The sequence below is a fragment of the Sinocyclocheilus rhinocerous genome, unplaced genomic scaffold, assembly GCF_001515625.1.
Source record: "Sinocyclocheilus rhinocerous isolate Xijiao unplaced genomic scaffold, SAMN03320098_v1.1 scaffold2274, whole genome shotgun sequence".
NCBI classification, from domain to species: Eukaryota; Metazoa; Chordata; class Actinopteri; order Cypriniformes; family Cyprinidae; genus Sinocyclocheilus; species Sinocyclocheilus rhinocerous.
In genome coordinates, this window is record NW_015636081.1 from 234,392 (window position 1) to 254,045 (window position 19,654).

The 19,654-nt window shown below is 36.8% G+C and overlaps 1 protein-coding gene and 1 pseudogene across 1 annotated transcript in view; one reads left to right on the forward strand and one right to left on the reverse strand.

Annotated features, from left to right (window-relative positions):
* LOC107747672 (Down syndrome cell adhesion molecule homolog) overlaps positions 1-6,869 on the forward strand; it is a 157,292-nt pseudogene extending 150,423 nt beyond the window's left edge.
* A 4,223-nt stretch (positions 6,870-11,092) lies between these two features.
* The window catches only part of pcp4b (Purkinje cell protein 4b), a 32,693-nt gene continuing 24,131 nt past the window's right edge, over positions 11,093-19,654 (reverse strand). Inside the window, exons 2-3 of the mRNA XM_016562266.1 lie at positions 15,074-15,125; positions 11,093-11,318 (exon numbers count right to left, since the gene is read on the reverse strand). Coding sequence (XP_016417752.1) covers positions 11,188-11,318; positions 15,074-15,125 — 183 coding nt within the window. The 3' untranslated portion in view covers positions 11,093-11,187. The remainder of the gene's footprint in view (positions 11,319-15,073; positions 15,126-19,654) is intronic.

The following is a 19,654-nucleotide window of genomic DNA, read 5'->3' on the forward strand; positions in this document are numbered from 1 at the left end:
CAGGGTGGGTCTAACGTAAGACACCAGTTCAGTCTGTGCTGAAACACTACTGTCAATCAAACAATCGTGGGAGGGGCCTGGGGACGTCACACAGACAGGCATCTGAGAACGGCTTGATTTGAGAAAGGGGAAATGATTAAACAAGGTTAAATAAAAACACTGGGTGAATTTTTATCATTATAGGGTGGTTGTGTACACACACTGCCAACACACATTTCAGTTCAAACAACTTGTAAAAGTGCATGTAGCATCCGATGACCCCTTTAAAGGGCACCTATTATACAAAATCTACTTTTACATGGTGTTTGGACATAAATGTTTGTTGGCAGTGTGTGAACACAACCACCCTACAATGATAAAAATCCACCCACTCTACTTTTTAATCCCCATTAAACCAAATCAGTCTCATTAGACATGCCGTTTTGATTCTCTGAGCATTGTGACGTCATATTGCTCAGGCCCTGCCCACGACCGCTGACTGACACTGCCATATTAGCAGAGACCCCGCCTTGAGTGAGCCGCACACAATCTGCCATGTTTAACTTCTTCACGCTAGAGCATTTGAAAGCAGCATTCAAGTTAGAAATGTCTTCTTATTATAGCTATAGAAATTATTCGGTCAAGAGCAGTGAGGGATTTTTTGTTTTTGTTTATTGTTTGGGTCATATTAACAGTGTAGACAGCAGTAACATTAATGCACAGATTTAATATAAACATGCGTTTTCTTTCCCAGCTGTTTACCTCACAGACATAACCGAAGTTTAAACTGATATGGCTTTAAAACGCATGATTTCAGCGCAATAGACATGATAATCAATACCAAACAGATGTTTTTTTTGGCAGAGTATCTGAGGCACGAGCTGTAAAGGCACAGCCCTATTCTGGAAAAATGGGCAGGGAGCAGCAGCTCATTTGCATTTAAAGATACAGGAACGAAAACAGCGTGTTTTTTGTACTTTTTGATGTGTGAAAGTTTTGGTTGCGTAGGCTTTAAATGAATGGTCAAAAATGATGAGAGAATATTAAAAATATCTTCATGTGTGTTTCAAAGATGAACAAATGCCTTAGGGGTGAAAAAGTTTAGTATTACATATGAGTGACTGATGTTTATGTTTAATAAAATTCCTGCACCAACTATATTTGGACCCAACAGAAAACTCTCAAATGTTTAATTAAACTGTGTTGCTCATTTCACAAAATGAAAAAAAATAAGACATAACTCCTTTAATAGGAGTTGCAGTAACATCCCATGTAACCCAAGAGGTGTGCATTCTCTCTTACAGACCGTGCTCGCAGCAGTATGGTGTCTACAGAAAGCGCCTCCTCCACGTACGAGGAGTTAGCCCGTGCCTACGAACATGCTAAGATGGAGGAACAGCTGCGACATGCTAAATTCACGATCACAGAATGCTTCATCTCAGACACATCCTCCGAACAGATGACAGCCGGCACCAATGACTACACAGACAGCCTGACGTCCAGCACGCCGTCAGAATCAGGCATCTGCAGATTCACCGCCTCCCCACCCAAACCACAAGATGCCAGCCGGGTCATGACCATGGCCGTGCCGAAAGCACACAGACCCGGTAAGACGTGGCTACAAACATGGGGATGTATCAACTGACTAGTCTCCAGTTGTGCTTTCGGGAAACCAATTTACTGTATTCCCACTTGATTTCAAACTGACACTGCTATATCAAAATGAAGCTCAGTAAGAGTTCTCTGGTGTGTAGGCATCTTTAGAACAGCAACACCAGTGCCCGTATTCAAAACACACATACACCAATCCCATTTATTAGTAAATTATGTGAAATGACCTTCTTGAACACTACTTTATCTATAAATTAATATAATTACGATGGGAACGCAAGTCATTTCCACTTTTTGTATGGCGGAGTTTAATTAGGCCCCGAGCACCGATGGTGTGAGGACCCTATTGGAATTGCTCCGTTTCTTATTATTATTCTTCCGCTTCTTCTTCTTCTTCTCCAAAGTGAATCGCATTTTTGAGGGCCTAAACATGCTCCAAAACTCATAAAACTTTGCAAACACATCAGAACTGGCGAAAATTTACATCTGATATGTGTTTCAGAATTGGGCGTGGCAAAATGGCTCGATAGCGCCACCTGTAAAATTTCAACGACGTGCCCCTCGAGCTACGTTTCACGTACACGTAACATGTTTGATTAGAATCCTGGCCTGAAGACATCTACATGCTCATATTTGGTTATAGTTATAGCGCCACCTACTGGCAACAGGAAATGACTTGTTTCACACTAACTTAAACTTGCAATGTGCAGTCTGCCCCAAGCTTCACGTTTGGTAAGAATATTGGCCTGAAGACATCTACACGTCAATATTCAGTTATATTCATAGCGCCACCTGCTGGCAACAGGACATTTCTTGTTTTACACTAACTTAAACATGCAATGTCCGATCTGCCCCAAACTTCACGTTTGGTAAGAATATTGGCCTGAAGGCATCTACACGTCAATATTCAGTTATAATCATAGCGCCACCTGCTGGCAACAGGAAGTGGCGTGTTTAACATTGTTATGGACTCCTAGCAACATATATAAAAAATTACAAAAAAAAACTTAAAAAGGCATGCCAACATGCTAGAAACATGCTAAAAGATGCTAGCAACACCTAGCTAATTTGCTAAAGCATGCTATCGATACAATGAAACAGCAAATTGTTGTAACTCATGCATACAATGTCCGGTCTTCCCCAAATTTCACATGTTTGATAAGAGTCCTGGCCTGAAAACATTTACATGCCAATATTCAGTTATAATCATAGCACCACCTACTGGCAACAGGAAATGACTTGTTTTACACTAACATAAACATACAATGTCCGATCTGCCCCAAACTTCACGTTTGATAAGACTCCTGGCCAGAACACATCTTAAAGCCAATATTCAAAAATAATTATAGCGCCACCTGCTGGCAACTGGAAATGACTTTGTTTACACTAACTTAAACATGCAATGTCCAATCTGCACCAAACGTCACATGTTTAGTAACAATACTTGTGAATGAATCTAGGCACTATGTCCTCAGACAGGGAGCCTTTGGTTAGTGAGAGCACCTGGCACTGTTCTGTAAGGTCAAATATGGGCGGTCTGCATCCTGTGCTGGGGAGGTATCGTCTGTCTTTACAAAACAGCAGTTTACTATCACAATGGAGCTGTTAAATGTGATATGAACTTCAAGTACTGGCCTTATTGGAAAGAGTTTTATGTAATACTGCACTCCACTCATTTACTCACCCAGATACTAAGAATAGAATCAAAACAAACAAATCCATTGAGAGAGAAAGTGAGGTTACATTCATTCTTGTCTGATCGAGCAATGTTTTGTATGTGTGAGGTAAATTTGACATCTTTATCCATGATTTAAAATCCCAACTATTTATTTAGACAACTAGATGATTAGTCTATTACAACAATTTGTATGAATGCATAACCCTAGTAGGCAGTGAGGCAGCTCACTAGGGTTTGGAACAGAGCTCATGAACAATCAGTTGAACAGTTTAATTAAGCAGTCGCAGCAGTTGATTTTTAAAGAGATACATTTATAAGTAGCTTTAGAAAAGAAAACTTCAGTCTCCATTTAATAAAGTGGCTGACCTTTTATCGCTGGGTTTAATAAAGCCTATTAAACACATTTAAATTATTAAATTTAACTCATAATTACCCGTTATTTTTTATACAGATTAAAAATCTAATTTTTGCTGAACCGTTTGTTTGATGTTTTGTTGCCAATTGCAGTGTTAAAATTGTCTTCAGTAGAGTGGACATTTTCAGTTAAAGGTCCAAATTAAAGCAATAAGCCCCAAGAAGCCGTGGTTTACAGTGAATTTATAACAGCTAAGGGGCGTTGTTAGGCACGACGCGAAGCGGCTTCACGGGGCTTATTGCTTTTATAAAACGGTTATTCCATATACGTAGTAAGGTTTCACAGAATAAAACAAAGCAAATAAAGTGTAATGATATAAATAAACAGTATTCTTCCACCAAACAATGTAGTTCCTCAGAAACAGTTGTGGTTCCAACAAAGTGGTTGCAGAGCAACACACAGAGCTAAACAAAGGTGTATGTTTGTAGTGTAATTTTCAACAGCTTCGAACGCGGCTCAACCAATCAGAATCAAGGACCAGAACTATCCGTTTTATAACTTATATTGTATCATATGTACATTTCAAACTTTATATAGAAGGGTATAATAGACTTTAGGTATAATATACAATAATAAGAACATGAACAGGATGCTTAACAGGATAGGAATAAAATTGGCCAATACTCGGTGAGAGCTTGAGATGTAGTTTAATGCTGGTTTTGATATCTTACCTGAACTTTAGGATAGAATTCGAAAGTGCTCAAAAATACGTTTTCTAAATGTATTTTATCCTTGCCTATCTATTTCATAAACCTAACCTATCCTGTTCTCCTATCATATCCTATCCTAAACCTGACCTTTTCTATCATAACGTATTTTATCCTTTCCTATCCTACCCTACCATATTGTGTCATAAACCTAGCCTATCCTACCTTATCCTATCCTAAAACTCTCCTGTCATGTCCTGTGCTGACCAGCTTATAGAGCTTGGACCTGGAAGTTCATTGTAGATATTGTGGAAAGCAAATCTGATCTTTGAGCAGTGCTCACACTTACATGACCCTGTCTGTCTCGTAGGAGGTGAACTGGTCCATCTTCCCCCTTACCTGCGCATGGACTTCCTTTTGAACCGGGGAGCAGCCCCTTCAGGTCGAGAGGCCACAGGACAGACTTGTATGGACCCACAGAAGAGCCGAATGGCGAAGCGGCCAGCATTGCTGGCGCCAACACCCTCCGAGACCCCCTCGTCAGCCCTCTCTTCCTCCGGCCCCCCCAGCAGAGAGGCAGTACAACAGTGGCAGCCAGGAACTTCCTCTACACTGCCACAACGCGAGCCGGGCGACCTGGCCCAGGCCGCCAAACTCAGCAGCTCCCAGGAGTCGCTGCTAGACTCCAGAGGACACCTGAAACAAAGCAACAACCCCTACGCAAAGTCCTACACACTTGTATAACACAGGACTACAGCTATGGACCACGTTGCACTGTCACGCACACACAAACACGTGAGAACCTGCTGCAAAGACGAGCGCTTTTCTGATTCAGAGATGAGTCCTGTACATACATTCTGAATTCCTAAAGAAGTGGATAGTTTTCTTTGCATCTGTCTTTCTTTCTATCTGTCTCACTCTCTCTGCTGTTTTTTTTCTTACACTTTCTTTCTTTCGCTCACCTTCTTCTCTTGCCATCTATTCTGACTAAGTTAGATTTTTTTACGTAATCATTCATTTATTTTAAATACCACCGTTATGAAGATTGCCAAAATTATTTATTTAAATTGAAAGAGGAACTACTTTTGAATTTATATCAAGGATAATTCTATAGTCATTATTATATAAAAATAGAGAAAAATTATCAAAAAATGGTTTAAAAAAGTAGGGTGTGGTCAGCTCTGCAGGAAGATGTTTCTTTCTCTATACATGACTCTATTGTTTTGATGAAACGATGAGGTGCGATCTGCATTTTTGAAGCTGTTTATCACGGCGGTGTATCTGACGACCGCAGAAGACATGGAGGGAGGACAACGACTCCAACGTGGAAGACAACACTGTCCACATTTTCCAGTCGTCTCAGAATGTTGTGCTTTCTAAGGACTGCATGGGAACCTGAAAATAAAAAAAATGAATTCCAAGAGATTTTAGTCACACTAAGGGATTATATAATGTTATAATATATGTTATGACATTATATATATATATATATATATATATATATACATAAAGAGATCACTTTTATTTGTGGATAATACAGGGACAAAAGATTTGGTAAATAAAGTCCTTAGTCATGTTTGCACACATCTGGTTTGATTAGAAAATTTAAACTCTTGGGTTCTCTTGTCGTTTTTTTCCACTTATGGAGCTTTTTTTGTCTGTGTAATGATAGATTCATCTGATGAAATGCAGAGCATGTGTGACACAACGAGAGAATCATGGAAGGTTTTCTCCAGCAGCTCCTTGAATGAATGGTATCTGATTCACCTGTTTGTAGATGGTGTGGCCTGTTTTGTGTAAGACATGCAACAAAGAGAAGATATTTTAATTGAGCAATATGACACTGGATTTACTAATAATTTCGTAATTCTTGGACATCTTGAAGTACTAACAGATATGAATGTATTCAGTAATGCATAATGAAAATTAAACCCGAAGATGATTGACAATAAAGAGACAAACTAATGCCGCAGTCTCTAAACTATAATTGACAAATGTCTAAAATTGTCTAATGGTGACAGCAGCCAGACAGAATGATGAAAACACATTTACAGTGCACAATAGTGTTCTGAGATCTAATGCAACATGTTTGATTTGTTTTTGCCGTTCATGTCTTCAGTCATCACGCCTGCTTTTCGAATGTCAGTCTAGACGTCAGTTAGATGCTTGCCTTAAACATAGAAAGACCAAAATGGTAAATCATGATGCTTGTAATGTAAAATGACTGTAATAAGAATCATATATCCCCATAAGTAAAACATCCTGGTGCATAAATGCACATAAACCTAAAGGGACCAGGACACAGGAAGTCAAGGAGATGTTTTGTGACCAGGCTACAGGCTCGAACGCCCATCCATGATCATAACCAACAGATGGCACTGCAATGTCTATTGAAATGTTTATGATAAGAGCTCTGACTACTGCCTGTAGGAGGAGCTCTTCTGGTTTTGTGGATTTCTCCTCAATCAGCTGAAAACCAGCACATGCAGTCATTCAGGCACCCACAGTATAGTTTTATTATCAATAATATTTTAATAAAAACACAGCAAATAAACAGTCAAATGCCTCCTGAAAAGAAAAGCAATATGTTACAGTTGCACAACCAAACCAACACGAATGAGTCAAACTTACAGCTACAGTAAAATTGACTTTTCTCTCTAGATGTTTAATAATTTGCAGTGTAACTCATGGCCTCATGTTTATCTGGACACCTCCAACTCAACTCCAATAACTACATTAAATTCACTAATATAAATGAAGTGGTTTTAGTTTTGTTTAGTTTTTCTTAGCTCTTTCGTTCGGTTAAAGGTGTCTTGACTGGTGTTTTACTCCAGTAGAATGAAAATATAGATAAAAAACATACAAAGGTTTTGTGCATGGAGGATGGAAAACGACACCTAAGAAAACTAACATATAATAAAAACTCTAAAATATAAGACATACATTTCTATAGATTGTGTGGCCTCATTGAACTCATAGCAAATTAAATATGGAAAGAGGACATTCAGAATGCAGGCTGACATTGTTATTACCTGATTTTTTTATTTTATTTATTTTTTGTGTGGATCTGACAGCGATGACAATAGGGGCACAGTTATGAAACCTTATTAAGAGATATTAAAAATTTAAATAGTAGAAATCATTCTTTTAAATATACTATCATTCAAAATCTTGGGATTACTATGAAATGTTTTGTTTTGAAAGATATTGTTACTTTCATTCACCAATGATGCAATGACTTGATGAAAAAATACAGTATAATGAGACAATAATATAAGATGTATAATGTTACAAATTATTTCTATTTCTAATAAATGTTGTTCTTCAAATGTTCTGCTCATCAAAGAATCCTCCATGTGCAGTAATGACACTTGCAGACCTCCTGCATTCTAGAGTCTTTCCTTCACACAACGCAGATGTATCTGAGCACCAGAAGAGTCTGTTTCTCAAACAAACAATTCTGATGTACTTGTTCTCTTGCTATTGTGCACCTTGGCCGTGCACTTCTTTTTCTGTGCTGGTTAGATCCAATTTGCTTTCTTCTTTCAAGACAACGGTGCTGCTCTGAGACAAGAGTCAAAACAAGTCTCTCACAAAAAGAACAACACTTTTTTTATTACCAAAATTAGTTCTTGAAAAAAAAAGTGTATTTCAGTAATTAAAAAAAAGACATTCCCCACATCAAAATATGCATAATTATAATGCATTACATATTATGCAATAAGTGTCGGTTCAGTAGAATGTTCAAATACACAATATTTTTTTTAACAGTAGGTAAGCGATGACCTACTACATAGGCTGAGATTCTCAGATGTGCATTTGCATTTTGCTATTCCAACATGCAGCACATGGTGGGATAGCAAAATGCAAATTACATGTATTAAATAAATAAATAAATAAAAACTGAAAAAATGCCAGACAGTTGTGAGTCAGGGGAGCCTTTTGAAGTACTGTACTATACGTTCATGACTTACCATTGTATTGCAATTTTGAAGATTTTCTTCAAGAACATAAAAATTTCACAATATAAAAAAATTCACAATAAAATTTCAAAATATAGGAGTTTGTTGTTTATTTAAATGTAATCTTATGTGTTTGGGTCATTATTATCTTGAAGACAAATGACATTTTTGGCAATACGCCTTATGTTTGTAAGGCCAAACACATCTTTGATACAGTTGACTATAGTCATGATTGTTTCACTGATGAAGAGAAATGTAATCCAACTCCAGCTATTGCTCAAAGGAAGTGACTTCGCTGCTGATAGCATCATATCCATCAGTTACTGCACAAGTGATAAGCATTTGACTTGTCATTGCCTGTTAAAGGACCATGGCAGGAGCAGTGTGTTCAGTTTCACTCAGCAGACAGGCTGATTCAGATTCCCGTATCCTGTATTGTGCCTGTTCACTGAGGCTGAGTAACTTTATCTAGGTAAAGAAGCTCTCTCATCTACAGGAGTTCTTTTAATGAAAATAAATAAGTAAATAGGTTGTTCAAACCACTTAAAGAGCAGTTGTTGTTTTTTTAATTTTGAAAAAAGTTTGTATGATTCATGAAGATAGATAGATAGATAGATAGATAGATAGTATGATTCATATAAATAAATAAATAAATACAAACACAAATGTTTTTCATGGTATCTATGATTCTGTAAGAGACCTGTGACCCATTTTTTGGGAGACGACCTACCAGTTGAGATCACCTAGGCTCCCATTGATTATCTTCTGCTTCTGTGAGAAATGGAGTGAGATGATATTTTAGGTGTTGTCATGTCTGGATGGAACATACAGTACACCACCAGCAACAATCTAGTTCCAATATTACACTATGTTCTTGGGCCCATACAGGTGTTTTGGTCGACTGAGAGCCTTGGGCCATATCCAGAAGAGCTTTAACTATTGCAAGACACACTTCTCAGGGAAGAACATACAACCATATGGTCAGTGTTCTTTTTTTTTTGCTCTTCCCCTCCTGTCAGCTCCACTGATGGCATTATTTCCTTGTGCTGGGCCTTTAAATCTTTCTGAGGGTGTTTCTTCATGGAGCTCTCCTCAATACAGATGTCTCTGTGTCTGCCTGTGTGTGTGTGTGTGTGTGTGTGTGTGTGTGTGTAGATGGGGATCTGGGCTCAAATACACTAGACGATTCAGTGTAAATAATATATTACTCAGTGCAGTGTGTGACCTTCACTGGATGCGATGGGTAGGTGCTCTATTCTTTCTAAAAGTGCTTTCATATAGAATTTGCTGAGGGAAGATGGTTCATGGCTTGCACTGTCAGCCATTTTGACTCTGATATCAGTATAAAATATGCAAATTAAAGACTGAGATGTTTTAAACAGGTCTTATGGACCTTTTTTGTGGAATAATTTTCATTCTGTAAATGAACTGAGATTAGAAATAAGCTATGAATGTGTGTTATATGGACAAAAAACATGAATAAAATTTATCTTGAAAAAGGTAGTTCGCCAGATGTTGATATAGCCATTTTGGCACCGTTACCTGAGAATGACCCAAATATCACACAAATACTTTCAAGAAATACAACTGACTAGTATGGCTAGTTCACCCAAAAATGACAATCCACTCATTTACTCACCCTTGTGTTGTTCCAAACGTGTTAGATTTGCTTTCGTGTGGAACACAAAAGACATTTTGAAAAATGTCTTATAATTTATGCTTTTAGCAGACGCTTTTATCCAAAGCGACTTATAAGTCGTTTATAAAGTGCATTCAGGTGATACATTTTTTACCAGTATGTGTGTTCCCTGGGAATTGAACCCACAACCTTTTGCGCTGCTAACATAATGCTCTACCACTGAGCCACATGAACACTATGTTATGTTATAGTTATGTTAATCGTAATATTTTCTTTTGTGCTTTGGAATTGAACATCAGGGTGAAATTTCATTTTTGCGTGAAGTATCCCTTTAAGAGCATCATCATTTTATTTTAAGGTAACACTGAAATGCTCTTTGCGATTTTCATGTGTCTTTTGTTTTAAACATCATGGATGTCGACTGCTTATCATATTATTCCATTAATTCAAAAATAGGATCCTGCTTTAAGATTTTTTTAAAGAGTTGTAATTAAAAGACAATGCAGTATTTAGTTCCAGAGACTCAATGATGTTTATTAATAGTTTCAGTCAGACTGAGTTGAGATAGAAATTGTTTGATTTGGCTACTGTTTGTGCCATGATCCTTTGCAAAGGAAGAAAATCAACAGAAATGTTATGATATGCCACAGCAAACTAGACAATCAAACACTCGCTCTCAAGTCATTTCATTCAGCATTGAATTCAACATCATGAATCAATAAAGAGAACCGAGCACACAGTGAGGATTTGGGAAGATAAGCTGGGAATTATTCAACAATATGGGTTTCAAAAGACAAGCTATTTTTAGAACTCCTCTGGGATGAGAATGTATGCTAAAGCATTTTATCATCTGAGGACTAATGGTGTGGAAAAAAAAAAAGTTCTACTATATATTTATGTACATGGAATGCTCGCAGTTTCTGACTAAAATCAATTTCATAAGCAGCTCACAATGAAAATATATTGTGCTTTCACAAATAAAAGACAGGCCGGCAATCCAGAACTTTGAGGTAAAAAAGAAAACCATGCACCAGTAGTATAACACATATTCTTGTCTAGAATGGAGAATGAAGCTAGAACCAAAATTAATATTCACAGTTACAGCAGTAAAATAACGGTCAGATCAGTGATTGACAGATTACGACCTTGCTTTCCCCTCCCCCTCCCTTGAGTCCATACAGAATAGATTCTATTACATGCAACATCAAACCATGCTGTCCTGATGGGGCCATATGGACAGAGAAGTCCGCTGGCAACTACGACTTGTCATCATTCTTCTTCTTCTGGAACTTCCTGAACTGCGACTGAATGGCGACAGCTGCCTTCTCGGTTTCAGGGGCGTCCATGTCAATGTCAATGTCCTCTGGGACATCTTTCTTAGACGCATCTGCATAGAAAAATAAGTTGTTGCATGAGACCAACACTTTAGAAGACTTTAACAATGACATAATGTCAGTTTAATTATATTCAAACACTATGATGCCGATGATGAAAGATTAGTTGGTTTAGAATTCAACCTTTTATATAAATGCTATTAAACTGATTCAGTGTGCATGCATTGTATTGGTGACAATTATGTGACCAGGCAAGGATAAGACAAATTGCACACATCAAATGGCAAAAAGAACATTAAAGGTGCTGTATGTAGGATTGACACCGAGTGGTTGAACTAGGTATTGCAGTCCAAATTCAAAATATTGGAGAGGGTTTTTTCACCCGGCCCCTCCTCCTCAGACTTGACGCACACGCAGGTTGCCAGATTGACGACACCAACAGGAACGAGCGCACTTGACGATGAATGAAATGAAATACGCCGTGTTTTCCGCCAACTGGCAACCCCGGTGGGCAGACATACAATTGGGTAAACTGGCAGTGGGTGGGTTTCACAAACCAAAACAGAGACCGACATTCTGGCCCGGAACGCACGTTTTCAAAGGAGAATAACTGACTGTAGCATTGTTTTTCAGATAAACAAGTATGTTAACTTAGCATGTTTCTTAAATATCTGCAAACATATTACGGTATTTTTATGCTTTAGTAGAGTCAAAAACTTACATACAGCACCTTTAATACAACATCCACTAGCATTACTGCATCAATATTGAGAACTAGATGAGAGCACAGTATCATGTAGCATGTCAGTTCACCTGGCAGCTATCGTGACAATGATCCAGGGCAGCGACTTTCTAGGCATGCAAGTATAGTTCCTATTTACTTGAATGGAAAATGAACTGAAATGTTGGATTTCCTTTCCAAGTTAGTTGCCTACTAACAGGGGTGCAAATGCTCATGTTAACCAGCCAAATCTTAGCCACCCGCTAAATTAATCACGCAAAATGATGAGGTCATGTAACAACTATGAAGTACTTTTATCAAATAACTATGTTCCATGTTGTAAAAGTACTATAGCTATTTTGCATTTCTAAGCCATCCATCCATCCATCCATTCTCCAAACCACATGTCCTATGTAGGGTAAAAATGCAAAAATGTATTTTTGCAGTCATTACTTATGACTCATTTGATATCAGCATTAATGCATTAAAAAAGGTTACAATATTACTTACATTCTTCACAAGCTTGCAGATACAGTTTTGAATAATTTCTAGAATTATGTTACAAAGAGCACACATACACTGTTTAGCACTGTTGGGCTTTTGGAACAAAGCACATCCAGTCTAAAATTTCCTGCAAGCTAAATGCACAAGGTGTACAGAAGCCACCAGAACAGAATTTACTGAAGACTGTCATGTATGTTTCCAGACCAGTTCTTGTTTCCAGCTGCACTCATAATTCACAACAAAGTTCCTCCTTCTGCCAAAAGAACAATAATGAATATTCAGGCAGATGCTACGGCATTAGCCTATTTTAAATACATTTTGATTTTATATTTACTGATCAGATGATGTTTCTTTGTCATGACCTAGGGGCAAAGGTTACCTCATCATAATTATCATCAGACAAAAGCTAAAAATGAAAATACAGTACAAGACATTACAAAAATGTCATCTGCACTAAGGTGGGTAGATGGCACTTTCTGTTACAAACTGGTGTAACATTACTTCGCCGGCAGCCATATCACCCTGTAGCCCAAGACTATTTACCCACTGAAGCTAAGCAGGGCTGAGCCTGGTCAGTACCTGGATGGGAGACCTCCTGAGAAAACTAGGTTGCTGCTGGAAGAGGTGTTAGTGAGGCCAGCAGGGGGTGCTCACCCTGTGGTCTGTGTGGGTCCTAACGCCCCAGTATAGTGACGGGGACACTATACTGTCATACTGTCAACAAGCACTGTCCTTCGGATGAGACGTTAAAACCGAGGTCCTGACTCTCTGTGGTCATTAAAAATCCCAGGATGTCTTCGAAAAGAGTAGAGGTGTGACCTCGGCATCCTGGCCAAATTTGCCCATTGGCCTCTGATCATCATGGCCTCCTAACAATCCCCATATCTGCTGATTGGCTTCATCACTCTGTCTCCTCTCCACCAGTAAGCTGGTGTGTGTGGTGGGCGTTCTGGCACACTATGGCTGCCGTCGCATCATCCAGGTGGATGCTGCACACTGGTGGTGGATGAGGAGATACCCCTGACAATGTAAAGTGCTTTGAGTGCCTAGAAAAGCGCTATATAAATGTAATGAATTATTATTATTATTATTATTACTTCATTAAAATAAACAGCTCATATTGATTTGGAGAGAGAATTACAGTATGCAACCCGGACTCATTGGAAAAACGTGCCTGTGGCATCACTTCTTGACATTTCCAGTGAGTGCCACTAAAAGTGTGTTCAGTTTGATCTGGAACAGATTGACATCAATCTGGCACAGTTTTATTATGTTACGGTTTGTTCTTGTAAAGGACTCAGGAGTGCTCTGCATTAAGTGCAGTGCTGTACGAGGTGAGCTACTGAGCCAGTTTACTAAGTCAGAAAAGCCAACGATGCAAATATCAAAATTGTATTCGTTTACAAATCATGCACTATAGTAAACGAGTTTTGAGGTCATAAAATACTAGTATGCAAAGAAACATGTGAAAATAAATCTTTATTAATCAATAATCTGTCGCTGTTATCATAATTTGTGTGAAAAGGAATACAAGTTGTTGGTGCATTGCTACCACTATGTTCCTTTCAGCTGGAATCTCCAGACAATTGTATGTATAGTTACGTTTTTGAATTTTTGCATAAATGAAAGGAATCCTTTGAGATGCAGTTCTTAGACCTTGTCCAATAATCTCTGTACCCAGCTCTCCCCAGGGCTTCAGCGACCTCAAGAGCATTACCTCATCAGGAAGAAAACCAACAACAGAAATACCCTCAAGTCTTTTAAGTCTGATTTAAGATGTATGGGCCAATTTGTGGGTTCAGATCCATTTAGTTGCCCTTTTCATAGGAGCATGCAGCTAAAACACTTGGGATCGTGTTCATTACTTCAACCCTTTTAATTTTTTTTTTACCTCCTTCTTCAGCCTTTTTTTTTTTATACACAGGCACACATTTTTAAAATGCTTACCAGACTCTTTTTTGCTTCAGTGAGCACAGCACAGAACATTTCTGTTTGGTGGGACACTTCAGGGAATACTTTAGAATGCTTATGCCGGAAGATTTCAGATGGGATACTGGGCTTTTCTCTACGCTCAAGGATGTTTGGGGTAAACTCAACAGCATGATGAATCTTTTCTCTTCCACGAAAAAGAATTCCTAGGACATACTATTTGTATTTTTTTTTTTTTTTGTAATATATTTATTGAACATTTTCCAACTTAAACAAAACACACATGAATATAAACCATAATCATAATAAAAAATAAATAATAATAATAAATAAAACGTTTATAAATGTATACATAATTAATACATATCCAAGCATATAATAACATACAATGTAGTCTTTTTAATACAATAAATGGTTGACACACCCAAAAGTGTCTAAAATCAACCGGTGTGCAAAAAGCTACTCTTCTGTCTCGATGAAAAGGATTTTTTAAGATAAATAACCGAGACTAATCACGCAGCTCGCAAAACGCATGTTCTCTCTACGGCGCCATCTTGCATCCCCCATACTATTTGTATTTATAAAAAATCTGCTGTAAAATAATTAAAGATCCATGATGTGTTCGATTTATAGTGTGGAATATTTTCTCAGTACCTTGTGCCCCAGAGGTTTTGCTGTTGCCACCGGCTGCTCCAGATCCTTGCCTCTGTTGAATGGAATAAGGAAAGAAACTAAATTAAAATGTTTTTAACTTTCAAAAATCATTTTACAAGAAGGTTGAAATAAATGAGGAGAAGGTTTGTTAACTACAAAAACACAGGCCTGGGTGAATATCACAAGTCACCAGTCATATTTCAATTTTAAAAATACGATTTCTTTTAATATGCAGTTAACAAAAAAAATTTTAAAAAAAAGGAAATTAATTTAGTGCTGTCAAATAATTAATCATGATTAATCACATCCAAAATAAAAGTTTTTGTTTACATAATATATGTATGTGTACTGTGTGTGTGTGTGTGTGTGTGTGTGTGTGTATATATATATATATATATAGAGTGGGGAAAATGATCATTTGATCCCCTACTGATTTTGTAAGTTTGCCCACTTACAAAGAAATGAAGGGTCTGTAATTTTTATGGTAGGTTTATTTTAACGAATAGAGAGAATATCAGGCAAAAAATCCAGAAAAAAAAAACACTGTACAAAGGTTATAAATTGATTTGCATTTCAGTGAGTCAAATACATTTTCCAACTTAAACAAAACACACATGAATATAAACCATAATCATAATAAAAAATAAATAATAATAATAATAATAATAATAAATACATTAAAAAAAAAAAGAAAAAAAAAAAATGGGTGAGTCGGCAAAATAAGAATAAGCAGACTTATCCTAGGCCACTAAAAAGGAAAAGAAAAATTAGATACTCAAATTAAATGGATAACCACATTAAATACATATTGGTAGTACAATACAAGTTCAAAAGCTTATGCACTCACTTGGGGTAAAAGTGCATTCATGAGATGTTTCTTGTATAGTGTATATATAAATACACAAACATTCTTGTATGTATTTTAAAAAATATTTACATATATATATATATATATATATTCATGTATAATTTATATTATATATAAATATATAAGTATATTATATTATATATAAACAATTTTTTATACATGTGTGTGTATTTATAAATACATAATAAATATACACAGTACACACATATATGTTATGTAAACAAAAACTTTTATTTTGGATGCAATTAATCGTTTGACAGCACTAGAATTTATATTTTTTGTTGCCTTTGACATCACACATTCTTGTTGTTATGTGTGATATTTTTGAAAGAGGATTTCAAAACCAAACTGTGTTTGGCCGTGAAGTCATTTTCAGAAATATCAGGAAAATGGGGTGCAGTTAAACAGCTGAGTGAGCGAGAAGGCATCACCAGCATGTTTTCCCTGGGCACATCATTATTAACTGCACTTTCACTGAATTTCAAACCGTGTTTGTAGTGCTTTGATATGAAGAGCTCAGGCAATCTGCATGTCCTTTCATGCAATTACGAATGCCAAACATGAGCACAGAAACAACCCTCCTGTTTAATGTTTCCTTCAACTCTTTTTAATTAAAGCGTTCATGCATTTAAATCCTGTGATACACTAGACAGGGTCCAACATGTACTCTTTGCTACACCTGCCTGAGTGTATAAAGGTAATTTATTTATAATCCATGAATATTTATAGAGGGTGGGGTGCTTTAGGTGATCCTTCTGTCAGACAACACCCATCCCGTTAAAATGTTATGATATGACTGAAACTATTTTATCATTCCGACATGTTTCACAGCCACAATTTGTGTATATTTGAAACTATAATGAAATATAAGGCCAATTTCACGGTATAGACCTTATTCAGGTTAGACGTCATAAATTTAACATGAATGAAAACAAGGCTGTGAAGGATAGACTTGCAGTCTTTACAATGATATGCAATGTATAAAGATTCTAGATCACATAATTTTTACAACTCTGGAAACTATAGAGTTTTTGTCTTCTGATTTTTTTTTTCATCAGCTGAACATGTTGAACAACAGTACAATCCATTAAACACACTGTACTTATTTCCCTCACAGCCTCATTTTCATTCCTGTCAAAAATTAAATATGCCATTACCCTGACTAAGGTCTATTGGGCTGATCTCTATTCCAACCTTGAGACCATTAGCTTTGCTTTCATCAGAAACCATAACACGGTATCAGCTGTATTATGTTATTGATGAAGATACATTTTTTCCCTTAATTTGTAGTTAATAATTTATTTTATTGTATTTTATTCAATTTTCTAGTAAGGCTGAAAGGTATAAATACTTAATGTTATGTATTTGTATTCTAGTTTTGAACTTTGTTCTTATTTCTATTTAATTGTAATACTATCCTTTGAACTTAGTTTAGTTTTCATTGTTTTTCATTGTATGAGTGTTCAGTTTGAACTGAGTCTGAGTTGAAGCCGCATCAGTGGCCTAGTGTCAGACTCTGGTCCGTGTTTTGTGTGTGTTTTGCTCCTCATGTGCCTTCCTTGCCCTTATTTGGTCCTTCCTGTTCCTGTCCTCATTGTGTATATTCGTCTCCAGCTGTGTTTTGATTAATTAGTTAATTTGCTCCCAGGTGTGTTCCATTGGTGTCTGTGTATTTAAAGTGTGTATGCGTGCCAGCCAGCCCCAGGCCCATATGCAAAAACATTTGTACGGTCCCCTTCAAACATCATAGGTTAATGTAGGCTCCGTCGCTCCTTATTGTTGTCTTTTCTAAGGTAAATAGCATTACATGACTATTCACAAGCTGTTATATTAATAAAAAATATATAAATGTTTGGAAATAATATTTCACGTTTTCAAGTCATTTATTCATTAGTAGCGCACCAGCCACCCAATAATTGCAATAAGCATGTTTTGTTACTTTTAATATAACACAAATTGTAGCCTTTAAATTCTGTCAATTTTATCTCGAAATACGAACAGTAAGTGTGTTTTCCCGCTCTTTAATATGGCATGAGATCACTGTATTCAGTTCAAGCGGCACATGAATCAATCATCTATTTTTCTATTAGTTCCAGCACGAGATAAACATGAATGAATATCAGAAGACATGTGAAAAAAAAAATCTGAATAACTTAAACGAATGCCTCATGTAGGCTAATCGGTCGACCAATCAGTGTTTCGAAAATCGTCAATAGAATAGCCTGTGAGTAGTCATAACAGTTGTAAGATAACATTTACCTCAGAAATGCCAACAAAATAAATTTGCCAACATTGTTTTATCATATTCATAAATCAGACAGTTGACCAGCTTTAATGTAAGTAAATGCATTAACTAATATTATATTAGTTAGTATAAAATAACAATGAAAAATATTTCTAAAGCATTTAATAATCTTAGTTCATGTTAATTTTACCAATACTTTATTAAAATCGTAAGTTGTGTTTTTGTTGGTATTTAATGGACCTGAGCTAATATGAACTAAAAATTAACGCCTTTGTGTCGCCTTTGACTTGCTTAGTTGGGGACACTTAATTCCTGGCAATACTGTCAGCTTGACCGCATAGACACTATTTGAAGAGAACTGAACTGAGTTGGATGATGACCACTGAATCAACATTGAACTGACTTTTAACTGAAAAATTGATTGTTTACTATTGTCCTCCAACATTATTGACAAACTATTTTCCTGTTTAACACTGTAAAGCTGCTTTGACACAATCTGTATTATATAAAACGCTATATAAATAAAGGTGACTTTACTTGATTATTAAATCCAAAGTTCTGCCATGAAACTCTAGATGATGCAGGCTGATAGGTCCTTAACTCAAACTGCTATCACATTATCAACACTACACCGCTGACTGGGTTCTGTTGCATCAGCAGTCAATGAGCTTGCTGCTCAACATTCAAATAGTTGACCAATGTTTGCTGAAACAGTTTGCAGCATGCTTTCAGAAAGCATCTGAAATCAGTATCTAAGATAAGTGAATGCTCTTTTATTCCATATCACTGTGCATATTGCAAGGTCTTCCTTAAATGAGCAAGCATAAACAAGTTTTAAACTAAGTGTCATGTTTAAGTCTTGCATTTGATGCAGGAATGAATGACTAAACATATAAGCAGCAGTGTTTACACAATTGGGTTTATACAGCAACAAGCAGTCTATTGTTTTACCAGAATATGTAACGATTTGCCGACTAAGCTATGGATATGAGAACAGGCTAAAGTGAAATAAGCATAAACTCTGGATATATCTGTATATATATTTTCAACCAGGATTTGCCATATTTAGCCGTGTTACCTCAATATATATAGATCAGTGGTGTTCCGTCCATATAAGCTGCGAATGTTCCGCATACCCAGGCCATTTTAGAGAATAAATTCACGGGATAATTCATATAAACATGATTATAAACATTGATCCCTTGTCATTTGAAATGTAACTTAAAGCTTAAAGGGGTCATATGATGCGATTTCAATTTTTCCTTTCTCTTTGGAGTTGTTACAAGCTCTTCTGTTCTTTTTAGCAGCATCATATGACCCCTTTAAAGAGTTAGGAATAAGTACGTAAAATGATTTATTTGCCAAAAGGCAGTAATTTTCTTTAAATCTATCAGTTGCGGTTGCTTCCGGGCGAGTGGATTCTCCGCAGCTTTCTCGCCTCCGCTCTGTTGCTATGACTCGTCAGGGT